General features: G+C 46.1%; 1 protein-coding gene and 1 long non-coding RNA gene across 13 annotated transcripts in view; both read right to left on the bottom strand.

The window, feature by feature from the left end:
• Positions 1-310: 310 nt before the first annotated feature.
• Positions 311-986, bottom strand: LOC118503561. The gene is made up of 2 exons (XR_004905195.1): positions 837-986; positions 311-774 (listed from the first exon to the last, which is right to left on the bottom strand). It is a non-coding gene; the product is annotated as an uncharacterized LOC118503561 (long non-coding RNA).
• A 2,275-nt stretch (positions 987-3,261) lies between these two features.
• LOC118505300 (afadin) overlaps positions 3,262-17,778 on the bottom strand; it is a 59,076-nt gene continuing 44,559 nt past the window's right edge. For 7 of the 12 annotated variants that reach the window (XM_036040912.1, XM_036040909.1, XM_036040911.1 and 4 more), the window contains 8 exons: positions 16,699-17,217; positions 15,741-16,416; positions 14,614-15,508; positions 9,270-9,416; positions 8,655-8,823; positions 6,111-8,577; positions 5,848-5,966; positions 4,309-5,756 (listed from right to left, as the gene is read on the bottom strand). In XM_036040912.1, the coding sequence (XP_035896805.1) occupies positions 5,576-5,756; positions 5,848-5,966; positions 6,111-8,577; positions 8,655-8,823; positions 9,270-9,416; positions 14,614-15,508; positions 15,741-16,416; positions 16,699-17,217 (5,173 nt within the window). In that variant the 3' untranslated portion in view covers positions 4,309-5,575. Of the gene's footprint in view, positions 5,757-5,847; positions 5,967-6,110; positions 8,578-8,654; positions 8,824-9,269; positions 9,417-14,613; positions 15,509-15,740; positions 16,417-16,698; positions 17,218-17,778 lie in introns of all 12 variants that reach the window. The other 5 variants (XM_036040917.1, XM_036040918.1, XM_036040914.1 and 2 more) reach the window with 4 other exon arrangements.

Genomic DNA, 17,778 nt, shown 5'->3' with positions numbered 1-17,778 from the left:
GCGAGTGAAACAACCGTGAACAATACCGAATCATATGCATTAACTTCCATTTCTATCAACGCGCGATGCACACCCGTGTGTCCGTCGGTTCAATGTCCTTAGCAAAATGGATGTGTCGTGTAGGTGAGAGTGGTTTGGCTATTTGCATTGATGGCTTTGGAACATTTAACATGTCACGCAGGGAAAACGCTCTGGAGCGTTGCAGCCAAGCAACCCTCGACAACGCCAATCCTGCTGGCCGTCGTTTTGGCTGCTTGTCGTTTTGTTAAAATGTTTGATGCTATTAACTATACACGCACAAAAGGGCCGGTCAAAATAAGCTGACGGATGTCGCTAAATTTAATTTATTTCCCACAGCGAAATTTAAAACCTCGACTCGACTACCAGGAGAGCAGAGTGCGTGTCTGGTTGTAATGGAATGAATTCAATTACATCTTTTTCATCATTTACATTTTATCTTTTTCGGTCTATTTTAGTGTCTGTCCTCAATTGCTTATTGTGCAGCTAACGCTTTATAGTTGAAACATATAAAGATATGCCTGCCGGAAAGATGGCCATGTTCGTTCGTGTTTATCATCGGTAAGGACATTCGATTATCCCGCAATGCGCGCGTACATCATTAAACGGCGGCGGCATATAAACTTACGAAACCCCTTTAGCCCGTTCGATGGGGTGTGTTGCTCGGTTGTCTGTCGCTCGTGATGGTCTAGTAGGGTGGTTGACTTTAAATATCAACCTGCCCGGGGTTCATAGCCGTCACCGGGCTGCTAGAAGCTGGATCGTAAAGCGTAAATGGAGCATGAAATGTAAAATAATTTGCTAAACGAATTACTCACGTTCAGCTGCACACACATTCGCTCCAGTACGCGCTCTTTTCCACGAGGAGCGTGTGTTTGATGGCCGTCGCGTCATTGCGAGCTCGTTCCGTCCATCGGTTTGTCGGTCATTCTGATCAGCTCATTGCGTACCGTGCTGATGATGGACTGGGGGGGGGGGGGGGGGGCGAGCTCGGCGTGAAACGAAAGACACGCTCTAGCACATTACGCAAGCCGTGAAGTGTATCGAAGGCGAATGCTTAAGCGGAAGCACACGCACATTACCGGTTTCGATGAGATGAGCCTGACGCGGATTTGTTCGCGCTCTCGCGAGCACTCGATAATGATAGGTTTGTTGGCTGGGGGATGGGTTTTTTCCCACTGCAGATTGGGACACATTCGTCGGTGCGATCCTATTGCTGGATGAAGCGGTTGGTTGCCAACGTCCTTCGCGGTTGACGCTGAAACGGAAACTAAATGAAAGAGAAAGGTGCAAAACGGGCGCTTTAAAATTGTCTTGTAAATAGAAACTTTGTAAGTGGGTTAATTATAAACCTTGACAGAGGATCTTTTTTTGCTGCACTAGATGAGCCTTAAATGGCCCAAGTGATTTAAATTTATGAAGCATTCACTGCTTTTTGGTGCGGAAAAAAAGGTCCAAATGGAACTGGATAATGTTTTAACATAACACATTCTTTCTTTTTGGCCCGATCTATTGAGCACGTATATGAGGCATGTACAGGTCGCTAATCCATGTCCAGAAAACTCGGACCAATGGTGCATCCGATCTCCGACAGGTTTGACTTTACTTGTACCAGTGTCAACGAACATCGTATCTCTTTAGCTCTGGTTACCGTAGAACGCCCTTCATTTTCCTTCTCCACACGAGAGAATTAATATCCTCCGTCTAGGATCGTAGATCCGCCACCGGACGTTTCAGTGGCGATATATCGAGGATTGTGTGCTGTTGGAGGCTTATGAATAGAAAGGCTCTGAGGAGTTTATTATAGGCACGATTCACCACTAAATGCACCTCTGGGAAGTAACGAACATACCAAGACATCAGATTTCTCCTATCATTAAACATTTTTCACCGGAAACAGATACTCTGCATCCAGTTGAGCTCTGTCTCTATAGAGCCACCAGGAAGGTTCTTCGTCTTCGTTGCATTCATCTTTAGTCCAATTCTATACGGTTCGCATGCCGCCGAAGATGTTCTTACGATGATGACGCTTGAACCAGCGAACCGATTGATATCTAGAGAACAGGTGATCTCTTGTTTTACATGACGCCTCCAGAGCAATATGATGTTGAACATAACATTCCAGTGTCTGTTATGATCTGTTGTATTGAAACCCACATTCGATCCATTTCTGGTTCGAGCTGGCGTAGAGCGAAAATGTGTTCGCTCTTCTCCTGCACTCCTCCACCCCCGGCTGCACCCGATCTCCCTGTAAGGTCTGACTTCACTTGATCCAGCCAACGAACTGCGCCTCGTGCCGATCGGGTCGCTGGCAAGCACTTTCTTGGTATGGCATCCCGATCACATGCCCTAACCAGCGTCTCCTTTCGGCTTTGGCATCTGTAAAGATGTCTGCATCGCCAAATATCCGCCAAACCGCAAAAGATAGTCCGTAGCACTCGCCGAACGGAAATAGCGGGTGCATTGGTGTCGTACGCCACCATAGTCCAGGACTCGTGCCCGTAAAGAACTACCGGCCGTATCAGTGTGCGCATTTCGTATATACGGCACATTTCGTGCGTTGTAGGTGTCTTCTGGATCTCAGGAGTCTGTGCAGCCCGTAGAAGGCGCGAATCCCGGATTTGGATTTCGCTACTTCCGTTGTAGTCACAAGTTACGGTCGTGCCAAGGTAGCAAAACTCCTTTACTACCTCAAGATTGTCGACCTCAACCAATACTCTGCTTCCGCGTCGTGCTCTATCACGATCTGAGTTGCCGACAAGTAGGTATCTTGTCTTCGTCACATTAATCCTCAAACCAATCCTATCGGCACCACGTTTGAGTCGGATGTACGTCTCGCACACCGCCGGAGATGTACGTCCTATCGATGTCGATGTCATCCGCGAAGGCAAGTAATTGGAGGGACCGGGTCACATTCTTGCCCCTGATGGCGGAGCGCGCGCTTCGCATGACACCTTCCAGAGCGATGTTGAATAGTAAATAGGAGAGTCCATCTCCTTGCTTAAGTCCCCAAAGAGATCCGAATGATTCTCAGGATCTTGGGAGTGAATCCACCTAGCGCCGTATGTCTCATCCTGTAGAGCTTTAGCATTTCCTACAACGGAAAGAACTGCACTTCTTGTCCTAGTAGGTTCACTCCTGCTGCCCTATAATATTCCAAATAATAACATCCAAAAAACTATAGCTTCTACTATCATGTCATCGAACTGAATAGTAAATAAGGGTCACGGGAACGACAGTCGATTAGTATTTCATTGGTTGCTTTATCTCAACTGTTACTAACATTTACATAGCTGCTTTTATATTTTCTTAAGAGTTTGAAAATAGTAATTATCGAGTATATTTGTAACGTTTCTACACCGCTGCCTATTTGCTCTGTTTGTTTGTTTGTAGTGTTCTGTTGCCGAATATCCTTTCCCTTTTCCGGCCAATACTTTTCACACTGCTTGCCTTATCGGTTACACATGCCCTTACATCTACACATACACACACAAACACTTTGTAACGTAGCGTTATCGGTTAAAATCGGCATTGCTCATAATAATAATGCTACTTACTACTGCTACCTCTACTACTATTACTACCACTTCTAATAGAGCTAATGTACCATTAGTCCTTTACAATTCCGTTGTAATACGTGATGGGAAGGTACGTGGTTAATTGTACATCCCTTGTGACGTGCATTTGCAGCTGCATCATTTCCACTGTGTTTGTATATGTGTGTTCTCGAAATGTCATCGCATATCGATGCATACCGCGGTACAATGTTAATCAATTGTTTTTCGGCGATCGACCGCTCGTGTCTGAGGACCATTCGTCGTTACTGCCTTCTTCATTGGTTATACGGTACTGTTTGTTGCTAGTCAATCTTTACAAATGTTCTAATTGTTGCTCGCTTTTGCGTAGGCGTTCACAAGGATTGAGGATAAAAATATGTGCTAGAAATCGGTCAATCCGGTGTCGATAAAGAGGTAAATTCTTCTTAAATGTATCGAAAAATGCTGGAAATTCATCAATAGTCTCTCGATTGCGATATAAAAATATGTTTAACAAATAAAATCACTTGCCTATCGTATTGGTGATTTCCACTACAATCTACTGCCTCGTACTCGTTTTGCCCAAAACCTACCTTTTCGTTACTAATTTCTTTTACGCCATCCTGATGCGGAAAGGTATTGTGACTCCAGTAATTGCATCCATCTCGCTTGTGTTTCCGCTAGCACTTTCGCCAAACGAAAGCAATCACTTACGTGCTTCATTTAAAAAAAAAGTGGACCCGTTTGTTAGTTGGTGTACGTTTGTGTGTGTGTGTGTGTGTTTGAGTTTGAGTGAGTGCAACACAGGATTAATACTATAGGTATCTTTCGTGTTTCGCGAAACTGCAGGGATACAGATCTGCTAGGTGCAAGCGAGTGTAAACTCTCTCGTAAATGTTAACAATAGTGTGCACCACCGTTTTGTTTTTATCATGTGTTAGTTGTTTTACTTCTCGAGTTCCTCGATCCTATACACTACCACTTGCACACACACACACTCATTATCACGTAGGGGAAAGGCTACGAATGGGTGCGTTAGATGTACTTATTAAATTGACCATTCAGTGAACTCTGGGAACACGACGCATTTCCATTCTAGTGGCTGTTTGCGATATAGAAACTTGCAGGATACTACAACGAGAACACACATCCTTCTTCGGGATAATGTTTTTAAAACCTTTCTTCTGCTGTTTGGAGACCCCTCCCATCTACCTTAACCTGTGTGCTCTAGCAACTACGTCTTACCATAAAAAAGATACTCAACTTGTAACAGTTCCGATTTCATTGACTTTTGCTTCTTCCGGTTCTCTTCGTTCGCGCTCTCTTTTGTTTTTTTTAAGATAAATATAACTTCTCAATAGCTGACTATGGTTTGTCTTCATTTCGGTATACATATGGGATATGTATGTATATTAAAAAACAGAAACAATTCTCTAAGCTGATTCATTAAAACGTTTTCTGTTAGTTTCATCTTGGTCCATTGGGTTCAAGTATCAATCGTAACGATCATCTATGTATGTGATCCTTAATGCTATCCTTATCTTCATGCATACCTCAATTCCATTGCTTGATGTGGTGGTTTTCGTTTGGAAAATACCTCCCAGTCAAACCCGGTTTCGTCCGCTACGACGCTTTTCTATTCTTCTGTGTCCTGTATTGATTTTTTCTTTTTACATCTTTTACACGAGCTAGAAGATTTGATCTATCTACGATTAAAGCCCCATAGCATATCGTCTTCTCTCGATTCCATAGTACGCTATATGGAATAAACAATCGGAGCAAAACTTTAAAAGGGTATTAACAAAACACAATCTCTCGGTGTTGCGAATATTCATTAACCATATCCTTGCCATGAAGTCTAGTTGCGGATCTGGTTTGTACGGTCCATTTCGACGTACACAGTATCTGGTTTGGTAAAGGGTTTAACAAACTTCGCGTTTAATACGCGGAGAAAATGCAGACGATAACTAAAACAAATGCACGAATTAAAACAAGTTCATCATCTGTTCATTTTCCCCCCTCTAATGAACGGCATCAATATCCCTTTGAGCGCGGGATATTTTAAGCTTATCCTTCGGCGTATTATTTTCGCCCGATTCCAGCGCAAACATCTTCATCTTCTCTTTGAACGACAGCTTTTCTGGTACGGCTTCGGATTTCTGTTTCTGTTGCTGTTCCGCCAACCGACGCGTTCGAGGATCACTGTGTGTTGGAAAACAAGTTAGAGAGATAAAAGCATTACTATGTTTCTAGAACTACAACGTGTATGCCGTGGGCTCATTCCAATTCTTACCGATAAACTTCTTGTGCTCCGATAACCCCTGGTGTTGCTTGTATTTGCATGTTCCAGTTCTCGCCATCCGGTGTGGTGGGTGTATGAAGCATTGCCGGCATAGTTTCATCGATGAAGCGCTGTGGGAAATGAGAAAACATCGAAATTAAGCTTTTCGTCGAAACTTCAAGTTACATCGACGAGATTGTTGCCAGCGGCGCCATCTATCGGTCGCGCCTCTAACCACACATAGCATCGAAAAGTTTGTCCGCCGTGACACTTACGTCCGGATCTGGTCGTTCCAAGATAGTTCCAAGTTCTCCGCTTCCGCCTGTCGTTTCGTTTCCACCAATCGCACCGCCTATCAGATGACCGGCTTGTGTGTAACCAGCGGGCCCAGCCATCATTGGCGTCGACGGGTTGTTGTTGTTGTTACCAGCGTCCTCATCGTGGAACGACACCCGTTTATTGTCCTTGTAGCTGTTGTTGTTCGCTAGCAACGAAGAGGTTCCTCCCGATGCCATTACACTGTTTGTACCACCGAGTGGCGTAGATGGATTGTTGTTCAGTTGGCCAGTGTTCGGTGCTGTCATAAGTAGATTGTTATTGTTGTACCGGCCGCCGCCCATTGTATTGACATTGTTGTTCATAGCATTCTGTAGCTGCTGTTGCTGTTGCTGCTGTTGTTGCTGCTGCTGCTGCTGTTGTAGATCCAGTGCGGGACTGCTGGTGTTTGGGCCACCGCTGAACGACAGCTTCGCAGGGCCAGTAGTGTTTGTCCGTAGCTTTTGCTGTTGCTGCGACATGATCACATAGGAGCTGTTTCGCTCTGGTGGTGGAGGTGGTGGAACCCCACCACCGTTGCCATTATTTGCATCTCCGCCCATCATGTATGGGTTCGCTCCTCCTCCGACACCGTTCATCAGTGTTTGCTGTTCGTGAGCCATCGGATGGCCATACTCACTGTTTTCACGATCTTCACCCATCATGCCGCCTGCCTGTTGAACCACACCCGCAGCCATGTTGGAGGACAAATTCATCTGGTTCATATCATGCACCATTTGCGACATCATCTGGTTCGCATTCGTATTGTTGGCCGTTATTTCGCTCAGATTCAGCTGCGACCGTGCCGATGGATTGTTACCGTCGTGAGCAAAGCTAGCCGTCTTTGCGGCCCCTTTCGAAGGGGACGACGGTGTGCTACTGTTGTTGTTGTGTTTCAGTATGCTTTTCGGTTGAATTAAGGGTGGTCCACCACCGCTGCCCGCTGCTTGCTGTTGCTGTTGCTGGAAATTAGCAATTGCCGACGAAACTGACGGCACCACGTTCGACGAGTGTTCGCTGGACGTGATAGAGAGCGTGTCGGCAGCTGGCGTTTTGATGTCAACCTGCTTCAGCTTCGTCATCGGTGCGGTGATCGAGCCGGAGTTTGGTTGCGCTAGGCGCACAACCTCCTGCACATTGCCATGCTCTTTTGCACCGTACGGCGCCATATCGTTGTCGTAATCTTGATCCTCTTCCATTGCGCGCCTTTCAAAGTCACGCTCTAGGATGAGTGTTCGCAGCTGTTCTTCTTGCTTCGGTGTACGCTGCGGCAGTGACTGCAACTCGCCAATCTGTTGATCCCGCCAGGCACGCACATGCTCCCGGCGCAACTCACTTTCTTTTTCCTTTTCCTCCCGTTCCCAGGGACTGCTGCCGACCTGGGGCAGATTTTTGTTTTGCGTTGGCATTGTGGGATAAAAGCCCACTTTTGGTGGATCTGCGCTGCTGTAAGCGTTGTTGTTTGGCCCTCCCCCGCTGCCCGGTTTGAACATCGGATGTGTTGATGCAGGAGGAAGCGGAGGTTGATCATCTTGCGCAGCTCGCATTGGTTTCGGCGCCGTGGAAGGAGGCATTGTCGAATTCGATTGCTGCTGCTGTTGCTGTTGCGAAGGAGGTTTGTTTGTCGTGCCCGTGCTGTATGAAACGGGTTGCTGCTGCTGCTGTTGGCGACGTTTGATGAGTTCGTTCATTTCTGCCAGCTTTGCTTGACCGCGCAGCAACGAAGAGTGATGTTGAGCGCCCAGCTGCTGTTGACCATCGTGTGGATACATTTGTGGGGAAAGCATTGGGCTACCACCGTTAGCGCTCCCACCGTGATAGTTGTAACTGCCAGCCGGACTGCCCGGACCGCCGGGAATTACATTTACATTTTGCATGCTCTGGCTTGCCGAGATAAGGCCCGGCCCGGGAAAACCACTGCCTCCTACCGAATGTGCAATGTTTGGCATCGACGGTGCCATCATTTGATTCATGCGCAGGCTCTGCTGTGCCTGGGCATCTCGCATAAACCCGTTTACGTTTCCATTGTTGTTTCCGACCCCGCCCGGGGGTAGTACGGCCGGCTGTTTTCCGCCCATCGTCGATGTTAGTCGGCTGTTCATCGTGTTCATGTTACCTTGCTGTTGCTGCGATATGTTTGCTAGATTACCGTTATTACTATTATTAGGCTGCTGCTGATTAGGCATCGTATAAGACATGGTGTTTTGTGTTGTCAGTAACAAATTACTAGGGTTGGTATTGTTACTGCTAGTATTGCTATTAAAGTAGGCAGACGCTGGACGGTTTAGAATCGGGTGCTGTTGGTGCTGCTGCTGCTGCTGTTGGAGCTGATGTTGGTGTTGGTGCTGCAGCATTTGCTGCTGTTGCTGATGTGCCGTGCTAGAAGCGCCGGGGGAATTGAGAGACGTCTGCAGGGGCATTGGAGGTCTGCAATCGAAGGAAAACAAGGTGTCACAGAGACAAATTAACACAATCTACTACATTCGATGCTTCACACTACGTACCTTTCACCAAGATTTGGATGACTCTGATTTTGGGCTCTATACACACTAAGGTTTTGATAGAATCCTTGATCTTGACTCGTTCCCGTTGTACCGATCGCTCCTGCACTTCCTCCTCCAACACCACCGCCGGCAAGGTTATGTATGCTACGGGATTTATTGGCTGAGGCACCTATAGGGTTGAGACAGCGAGAAATAAAAAAAAACACTTATTTTGAATACTGAAACCATGTAGCCTACAGCAATGGCATTAAACGCGGGTATACTCCAGAACTCCAAAAAATTAGAATGCCCTACAGACCAGGAATCAGGAGGAGTAACGGATCTCAGGTGACCTGCTGCCGTAATACGTATTGGGATTTTGTCTGTTACTAGCCAAAGGTCTTCAACCGATCCAACGATCAGATTCACTAGCAGGTGGTATAATGATACTCTCACGTAGCATAGGTAGTATCAGCAAAATCATTCTTCGGTTCAAAAACAATGCGAGACCGACGGAAATCGCATACGAAATTGTTCAAATTATTGCTGATGCATTGAAGGGCAGAGCTTATATATGTTTTATTCTTAATGATACTCTAACATCGACCTGTGGAATATTCACACATCGAAACTTACCAATATTGCCTACATGGTGTAGCGCTGGAACGGATTTACTATTCAATAACTGCTGTCCGGCGGCTGATGCTGGTACTGGGGGCTTGCTGATATCACCACTGCTTGTTCCGACCCGGGTCATGTCTCGTTCGGACATTCTTCGGCCGCCTGCATAAATAAATACGATATAAATGGTATTAATAAAATATTCACGCTAACAACATTCTATAAAATAATATTACAACTTAATCATCAAATAATCGATGCAATAAACGTGATGTGCATTGTACAGGTGTTTGCCAATGTCAATGTTCAAACTGTTTGAAGGATTTGTCAAGCAACTTAAGAGCATGCAAGGTGACATTTTGGAATAATAACAGTAACTTTGCTTGAAGATCAATCAGCAGGAACAATGGCAATGTAATACAAATGGGAATATAAATAATTACTTTAACAAACAATAGCCAAATCTACAATCAATGCATTAAGTAAGGATATTATGTTATCAGCTTTCACTCAGCATGATTAAAATCGTTTGAAAAAAAAAAAAACGGAAGCAGACGTTGAGAAACCGAAGTAAGAAATATTATAGTATAAATAATGTTCGTTACTAAAAAATACACAACAACCAACTGAACCGATTTGATAACTGTTGTGCGCAGTCCTAGTCCCGTTTACGCGGATAGTATACTGTTTCAACGGCAAAGTAACTACGATGACTATGCGTTTTAGAGTACGTAATTTGTTTTGTAATCATAATGTGAAGCGGCGTGTGTTTTTGCTCAATTCAAACTTTGGTGATGTATCGGGCCAAGCGCCAGGCGAGAAGGTGGTACAAAATGTTGAAAAGTGTGCTCAAATTTACATTCCAGTCAACTCGTTTCATCGTTTGCGGCGGGTGTATCTTCTTCGTGGTCGGAAGCATCATCATCATCGTATTCGTCATTCAGCTTACTGTTGATTTGTTTCAGCAATCGCAGTATGTTATGCTGCTTCTTCAGTTGTCGTGGCGTTTGACGTACATTACTCAAGTCCGGACAGCTGGTACGGTGATGTTGTTGCTCGAACGCGGTTGGCGAACCGCGACCGTACAGGAAGTTTAATGTCACCTTTTGGTTTTCGATATTTTTACAGTCCGGGCTACACATTTTCACCTTTCGCAAAAGAAATCCGTCGGGAAGCGTATGCGGATGAAGCCCATGATGAGCTGCATGTAGGTGGGCGACGCTCGGTGAGCAATCTTTATTGCTTCGCTTGAGTTCGTGCGAAATTTTTCCACTGTCCAATCGATCATATGACTTTCGATTACTGGAAACATCGTTTCCATCGTGATAGGAACCGTTCAAAGATGTGTCGTAGGACTGGGAGCGTTTAAATGATACCTCGTTTTGTTGATTTAATCCCTCCCCATCGGAACCGAATTCACTCCACAATTTTAATTGATTCACAATTTGTTGCTCCTCATCGTTCGATAAACGATTCGTGGTGGGGCTTATTGGTGCGTTTGCCTGCTGCTCTATCGTTGCGTCCATTTGAAACCGCTGCCTTGGTGGGTTCGTCGTGCCGCTGTGATGAGGTCTTGCACACTTTATGACATTGTTATTCATATCCTTCAAGGAATTGTAAAACTTTGCCAACGCTTTCACCTTTCCGTGGCCGAATTTGACGGTTGTTTCCGATTGGAATGTGTCCTCTTCGGTCGGCGAATGTTCACCGCGTGCAGACATAGCATACACAGCTGATCGTGATTTTGGAGGGGGAATTCTTACTGAAAAAGTTATCGATTTTGAATGAATTGTGGTAAAATGTTACAAAGTGTGTGATGCAATTTGCTTTTAATCGAAAACGAGAGATCCGGATGTAACGCTTGTATGTGTGTGTAAGAGCAATGGACATTGAAGAGTAACAACATACATAATACATAGATAATACAATACACATTATCGCTATTCGTACGAGAGGGATGTACGCGAGATAATCAACGGTGTTTGCGGTGGTAACACAGACGGGACAGAAAGGGATATTACATCTGAGGTAGAATAGACATTAATGCAGTGTGTACGGTAACTTGATTGGCTCCCTTGGGGGTGATGGATTACAGAACGCAATGAAATCATACACAAGGTGGCCAGCAGGTGGGTGGCCAGCGAGCGAAAAGGGTTGGGGGGTCCATATTGCAGTACGTTTTTGTTTAGTATGTCCTCACCAAACATGTCAGGGTGCTATTAACACACATATACCACGCGTAATCAGTGGATATTGATTTTGCAAGGCCGATGCTTTTGTGGATGCATGTGTCATATCGTTTGCAGTTTGAGAGAGATCATTCGGAATAGTTAAAACATAGCATGCAAACAAAACAAATGCAAAGTAGCAAAGGCGTGCCACATTGTAGAAGGATAAAAGGCGCATAATATGCAAGTAACTGTGTAATAAGTTTGCCTAAAACATGACCCGCAATTACTCGGCGGTATTGTAACGTAAATGGAAGTTTTTTAGCTCACGATACGCAATACAATACAAAAATGGAGATATTGATTAAAAGACAATGAACAACGTTTCCAGGAGAAGTATAATGACGGCTGGACACATACACACAAGGAAACATGTAATTTAATTAGGAACAAAGAATCATTCTGATACAAAACTGAGAATATTTAACGGGTGCAAGTATATGAAAAACAAAACACAGCATCCAAGTCAAAACAGCCACCAACAATGCATAAATACAGTTCGCGGTGACTTCACTTACTTTAAGGCAAAGCAGATAGGAAGTGTCCGCGCGCGGTCGAGGACGAAAGTTTGGCTGAATACGTTGCCGTGTATGTGACGATTGGATAGCGAACGATCCCGTTTTCTGTCACGAACGAATGCTTTAATGTAGGGCAGAGTTACCTTTATCTGTTTCCAACTGCAGGAAAAAATACAGAGGAACAAAAGAAGCATCACCGCGGCACCAAACCATATCCGCTCCAGCACCAAGGTGAAACGGAGACATACGCACACACACACTTGTTCCCGAGAACTGAACGTACGAAACGTATTTGAGTTATGCGGGACACTCGGATTCTGAGGATGGAGTCCCAAAAATTGACCCGTCGCGCGCGCGCGTTTAACGTAGCATGTTTCGAAAGAAATGAACAAGCTGTCTCGCCGTACCTTTCGCACCACCAGGCCCCGGATGATGAAGATGATGATGCTGCTGATGATGATGGCGCTGGTGATGAGGGTCGTTGTTGTCGCCGTTGCCCCCACTGTTGCCATCGTCGTTGTTCTCCGCTCCAACAAACGCACCGTCGGCTTTGAGCAAGTGTATGTTTCTCAACAGACTACAGTGATCGTTATCTTCCACCAACGTGGCACTAGGTGCGTTATTGCTATCGGTTGCAAAATGCGTTTCCTCCATTTTGTTATCTACTATTCTGTCTCCTTGCCGCGTCGCGCCATGGTACAAAGTGTCCTGCGGACGCAGGCCGCTACTACTTTCATCACTATCTAATTGAATGTTTCGTTGTCGCCTATCGACGGTATTGCTGCAATAGTAGTTATTATTGACATTGACATTGGCCGTACCACTGAAGTGGCGAACAACGTAATCCCTAATTGTGTCAATTGGTCGTTCTTGTTGCGTTCTAAGTTCGGTGACGCCGCCCTCGCCGCCACCGGTGGTTGCCATCACTATCGATTTTTGCGGATCATCTTCACGCTGCTGTTGACCATTATTATTGTTACTCTCCACGTCGCCGCAAGCAATCTCACTTGATCCTTTCGCAACGGTAATTCCGCTGTATGTGCTAAGATTGGCTGGATAGGTAGCGTCCACCGTGGCAGTTGCGCCATGTGCCGCATAAGACGGTCCACTATTGTCTATAAGAATTTGGTTATTATTCAACCGATTGGATACCCTTGAAGCTAATGGCACAGCAGTAGAAAATGTATCACTATTCACCACGTCCGTCGTAACAGGCTCGACATTAGATTGTCGCCCTTTCGCTCTGTCGCCATGCTCATCATCATCGTAAGGATGATGATGATGGTGATGATCGTTAATTATGTCGAAACTAACCGTTTTACGACACGATGCATTGCTACCTCGCCTACTCGCTGTGTTGATCATAATGCTGGGTAGATTTCCTCCACTGGGTGTCGACGTGATATTGCTGGTGAAATTGCTGTGGTTGGGCGCTCCGGTTGCATCGCTAACGGCGCCCATAGATGGTGAATTAACTACCACGGAAGGAGCCGTTTGGGTGGAAACGTTTGTACCGTAACTGCCCGAACCACGGCTCCTAGACCCCGGTGCGTCCTCCTCATCTGCGTCGTCCTCGTCGATGAACGGTATGTCGTCGAGATTAACGTCCGCCACGAAGGAAAGATTCGATTCCGTCGACGGTGCTTCGATGCGTATCTCGAACACGCACGATGGCCTCCGTTCCTCGACGACGGGCGTTTCCGGCTCAGCAGTTTCTTCGATTTTTATCATCTCCCGACTACTGTGGCTATTGCTTCGCGTATCGTAATCCTCGACGTAGATCGACGGTGGTGTGTCGTAGCGCGCGGGCTTCATAATACTGGCCCCGATACGCCCAATACTGTTTAGACTATTGCTTCTGCTGCGTTGTTGGTTATAGTAGATACTGTTCAGACTGTTGCTCGATCGACAATCCCGATAGCGCGGATCGAAATGGATCTGCTGTAGCTGATCGTTCGACAAAATGTCTTCGTGCGAGAGTGATAAGCTGTAGCGACGCTGGCTAATGTCCGGATTGGACATTCGCCGGTACGCTGCATCGTTTTGGGTTAAGTAAGGAGTAGAGTAGGTGTGGTTCATCATCACAGAGGACAGGGGACAACGCAACGAACCGCGTCGGGATTGATGGCTTCCACCACCGGATCCGTAGAAATTGAGGCTTTCGTTCGAACGTCCAAAATGATAGCGATGATTGCCATCGTTATCATACACATTGCAGTTGAATTCGTTTTCCATCTCTACGTGGGTTGGTTTGTAACGCAAAAACAATAGAAAACAAATATCGAAAAGTACACAAAGTTTTACCATACACAATTGTAGCAGAGATGGCATACACGTTTGTTGTTTGCATGTGCCCATGTACGTAACCCCGAACAGAGTATTTTCCAGAGCAGCAATGATAGAATGTGTGGAAATAGGGATAACAATTATCGAGCGATAAGAGCATACTAATTATACGCATATTTATAGATTAATGTTAGCTCTTAAATTACTATTTCAATACTCATCATTACGCCGCAATGCTTCGAACGATTGTTAACATTAACGCGGCGCAATGATTGGTATCCAAACAACAGCTACTATTTTTACTAGCAACAGTAACAATTGACTTACCTCGCTGAATAACGGGGCTTGGCTGCTGGAGAAGTGTGGCTAATCCGTGATAGATGGCACCTTGCTTGGCTACTTTCAACGTTACAACTGGTCCGGTACGCACCAAATGATCCGCCGCTCGTTCTTGAGTAATACCGATCAAGCTTTGACCGTCCACTTCCAGCAGTTGATCGCCTGCCTGAAGCCGCCCGTCTAAATCGGCCGCACCGCCACCAACCACCGACTTGATGTAGATACCGAGCCGCTCCTGTCCGGCTCCTTTGGCCGCCACGATAGACAGTCCCATTCCGTTCGCGTTTTTGTGCAGCTTTATAATCTGCACTTCGGGCTGCGGTAGCTTGCTCGACATCACACTCGGCGAGCGACCATGATTGAACTGATGCATGTACACCGTCCACAGGCCTATGCTTGTCGGTTGGGATGCTAATCGGCACCAGCCCGCCATTTGGAACGGATTTAGGAAGTCTACCAAACCGGCCGGAATGCCCCGAACGACGTCGCAGCTGAAACCGTCGTCGGGTAGAAGCAGTGCAAGCGGTAGCTCCGGCGATTCTTCAAGCCGTATCTCACGCCCATCCGCACGGCTTAGCTCATCGGCAACTGATTCGGCCATCCGCACCGCAGTATCGATCAGATTACGGGGAATGGTTTCCTGTGACAGCAGGGCAGCCATCTGGAGCGAGTTTAGCCGAAAGCAGGAACACGCCAACTGTTGCACGTCGGACACGGATGTTTTGGGGGCTTGCAGAAATTGGGCACACTGATTTATTTTCGCTAGGTGACAGTCGGCCGCCAACTCTAGGCCTTGCTTTTCTGCCCACAGTTCCAGGAGCGATAGGCGTTCGCTTAAGGCTTTTCCCCATGCGCTGGTGCACATGTGTGAAGTAGTGACGAACTAGAAAGACAGGATACAAATAATTAGGGGAAAGTGGAACAAAAACTCAACACACGCATGAAACATTGTGTAAAGTTACTTCAGATATACTTCACCATAGAGCATCACAGGATATGCTCTAACCTGTCACTACTCAACATTTTTAGTGAGCAAACTTGTATACGCAATGCTTGATGAACAATTTCTCTTCATTTTGCTTTGCCCAAATATACTCGCTAAACATTTAGCTTACCTTGTTAAAGCACACCACATTGATGTAGTGGAATAACTGCGAAAACAGTTGAATCGTGAGTGCAGCATTCACGCGGCACCGGCGTAGCAAAGCCATCGCCGAGCCGAGCACCGACAACACCAGCCCGGCAGCCGAGTCGTGATCGATGTTTTCCGACAGGAACTGATTCAGCGTCTGCGACAGCTCGACGTGAAATATCGATACTAGATTCCGGAAAGCTGTTTGTACACTTTCCGCCAGCACTTCCTGGGCCTGCACGCTGAACGCCGAAATGTGTCGGTCCGATTTGAGAAAGTGCAGAAACTCGGAACTGTTCGCCATCCAGAAGGACAGAATTTTGGCATCGGTGTACTGTTCCTGGACAACGTTCTGGATTAGATTGGCAACGTGATGCAGAAATACTGTCAGCTTGTGGGCCCGCTCAGTTGGCTGCAAATCGGGACGATAGTGCGTGGAGGCACGGTACCGAGCGCACAGGTAGAGTGTGTAGACCGGTGCCAGTTTGAAGTTGGGCGAATTCACATCCAGTTCGCTGATGACGGATTGCAGAAATGGTTCCTGGTTTTGCTCCGGAAACTCTAGCACGGCCGGCAGAATGGGTTCCTGTCCACCGGGTTCGCCCGAAATCGATGTGGCTGCGTGCGATGGTTGCAGTTTGGGGAACGTATTCGTCCTGCTGGAAATAACGAAACATAAAATATGCTTCAGAATGTGCACGTAGAGGACGGTTGAAGTAGGAAAGCAATAGAGGTGTTTATTTGCTGTAGTAAGGGTCGTAGAAATATTGCATCTTCAAAAAGCAGTCACAACACAAAACGAAAATCATTCAAACAATTTTGCGGGTGATTTTAAAGCGAAAAGCATGAAGGATGAAATAGTCTGCACCGTTCGATGTATGAGTAACACATTCCTGTTGCATTGCAACATCGGCGGGTGGTGTGGTGGAGATATACAGTACCTGTCGCTCGTTGATCCAATTGATTTGAAGCTGGAAATAGATTTCGTTTCAGTTTCACCTCCATTTCCAGCCCCGAAAGGTCCTCCTCCACTGCTCGGAAGGTGCTGTTGCTGCTGCTGTTCGCTCTCATTGTGATCGTTATTGCCAGCCTGTCCTCCTTTATAGCTGGCCGTATCGTCTGCCCCCATCACATCCGGCCCGTCTAATGCGGTCACGAGCAGGCCGCTCGGATGGTGATGGTGATGATGGTGCATGTGGGGATGGGTTTGCTGTGCTGGTTGGGAACCACCGGACGTCGATTGCATCTCGAACGATGACGTTTTGGCGAAAACATTCGGCTGTTGTTGCGAGGATGCATTTTCGCCACTGGTCGACGGCACAGGACCATCGAGAAAGCTACCACCACCGACGTTGCTTCCGGCCGACATCTTACCACCACCTGCCATCTGTACCGAACTGATCGGGCTGATCGGACGGCTCTCTTCGTCGTTCCAGGATGTTGGCGAGGTCGGCGATCGACTGGTGATCGTCGTCGTAGACAGTTTTTTTTTTTTTTGCAACATGCATCGCAATGCATCATACGCAAGGTGTTGGTGCAAAATGCATTCAAAATCAAAATGTGTATGATATCCGCGCGAATACCGGTGAAGTGTGTTGTTGTGTGCGTTTCAAAAGCATTGAATATTGGGAGCGAAGCGTATATGATGTATGCCAAACGAAACACAATATGATACGTTCGAAACAAGTGAGAACATTGATAATCACAACATATACCAGGGATGCAGTCGTTTAGCATACCAATGAACAGAACAACAGAACACATAAAACGAAAAAATAAGAATGAAAATCATTAATTAAGGACATACAAAATAACAGATAAAATTATGTACTTTAGCTAACAAAATGATGATGTCACTGGAGAGTATGTTGTATGTATAAAACAGAACACTGAACAATAAGGATATGCGTGCATTTAATTAAACTGAGCGAGTGTGCTTAAAGCGGTATGTGTATTCGAATATTCTACATCATTTAATTAAAACACAAGCATGACAAACAATAAACAGGACACACAGTGAG

Source organism: Anopheles stephensi, chromosome 2 (assembly GCF_013141755.1).
Source record: "Anopheles stephensi strain Indian chromosome 2, UCI_ANSTEP_V1.0, whole genome shotgun sequence".
Taxonomy (NCBI): domain Eukaryota; kingdom Metazoa; phylum Arthropoda; class Insecta; order Diptera; family Culicidae; genus Anopheles; species Anopheles stephensi.
Note: the sequence above shows the minus strand (reverse complement) of the source record. Positions and strands in the feature narration are given on the sequence as shown.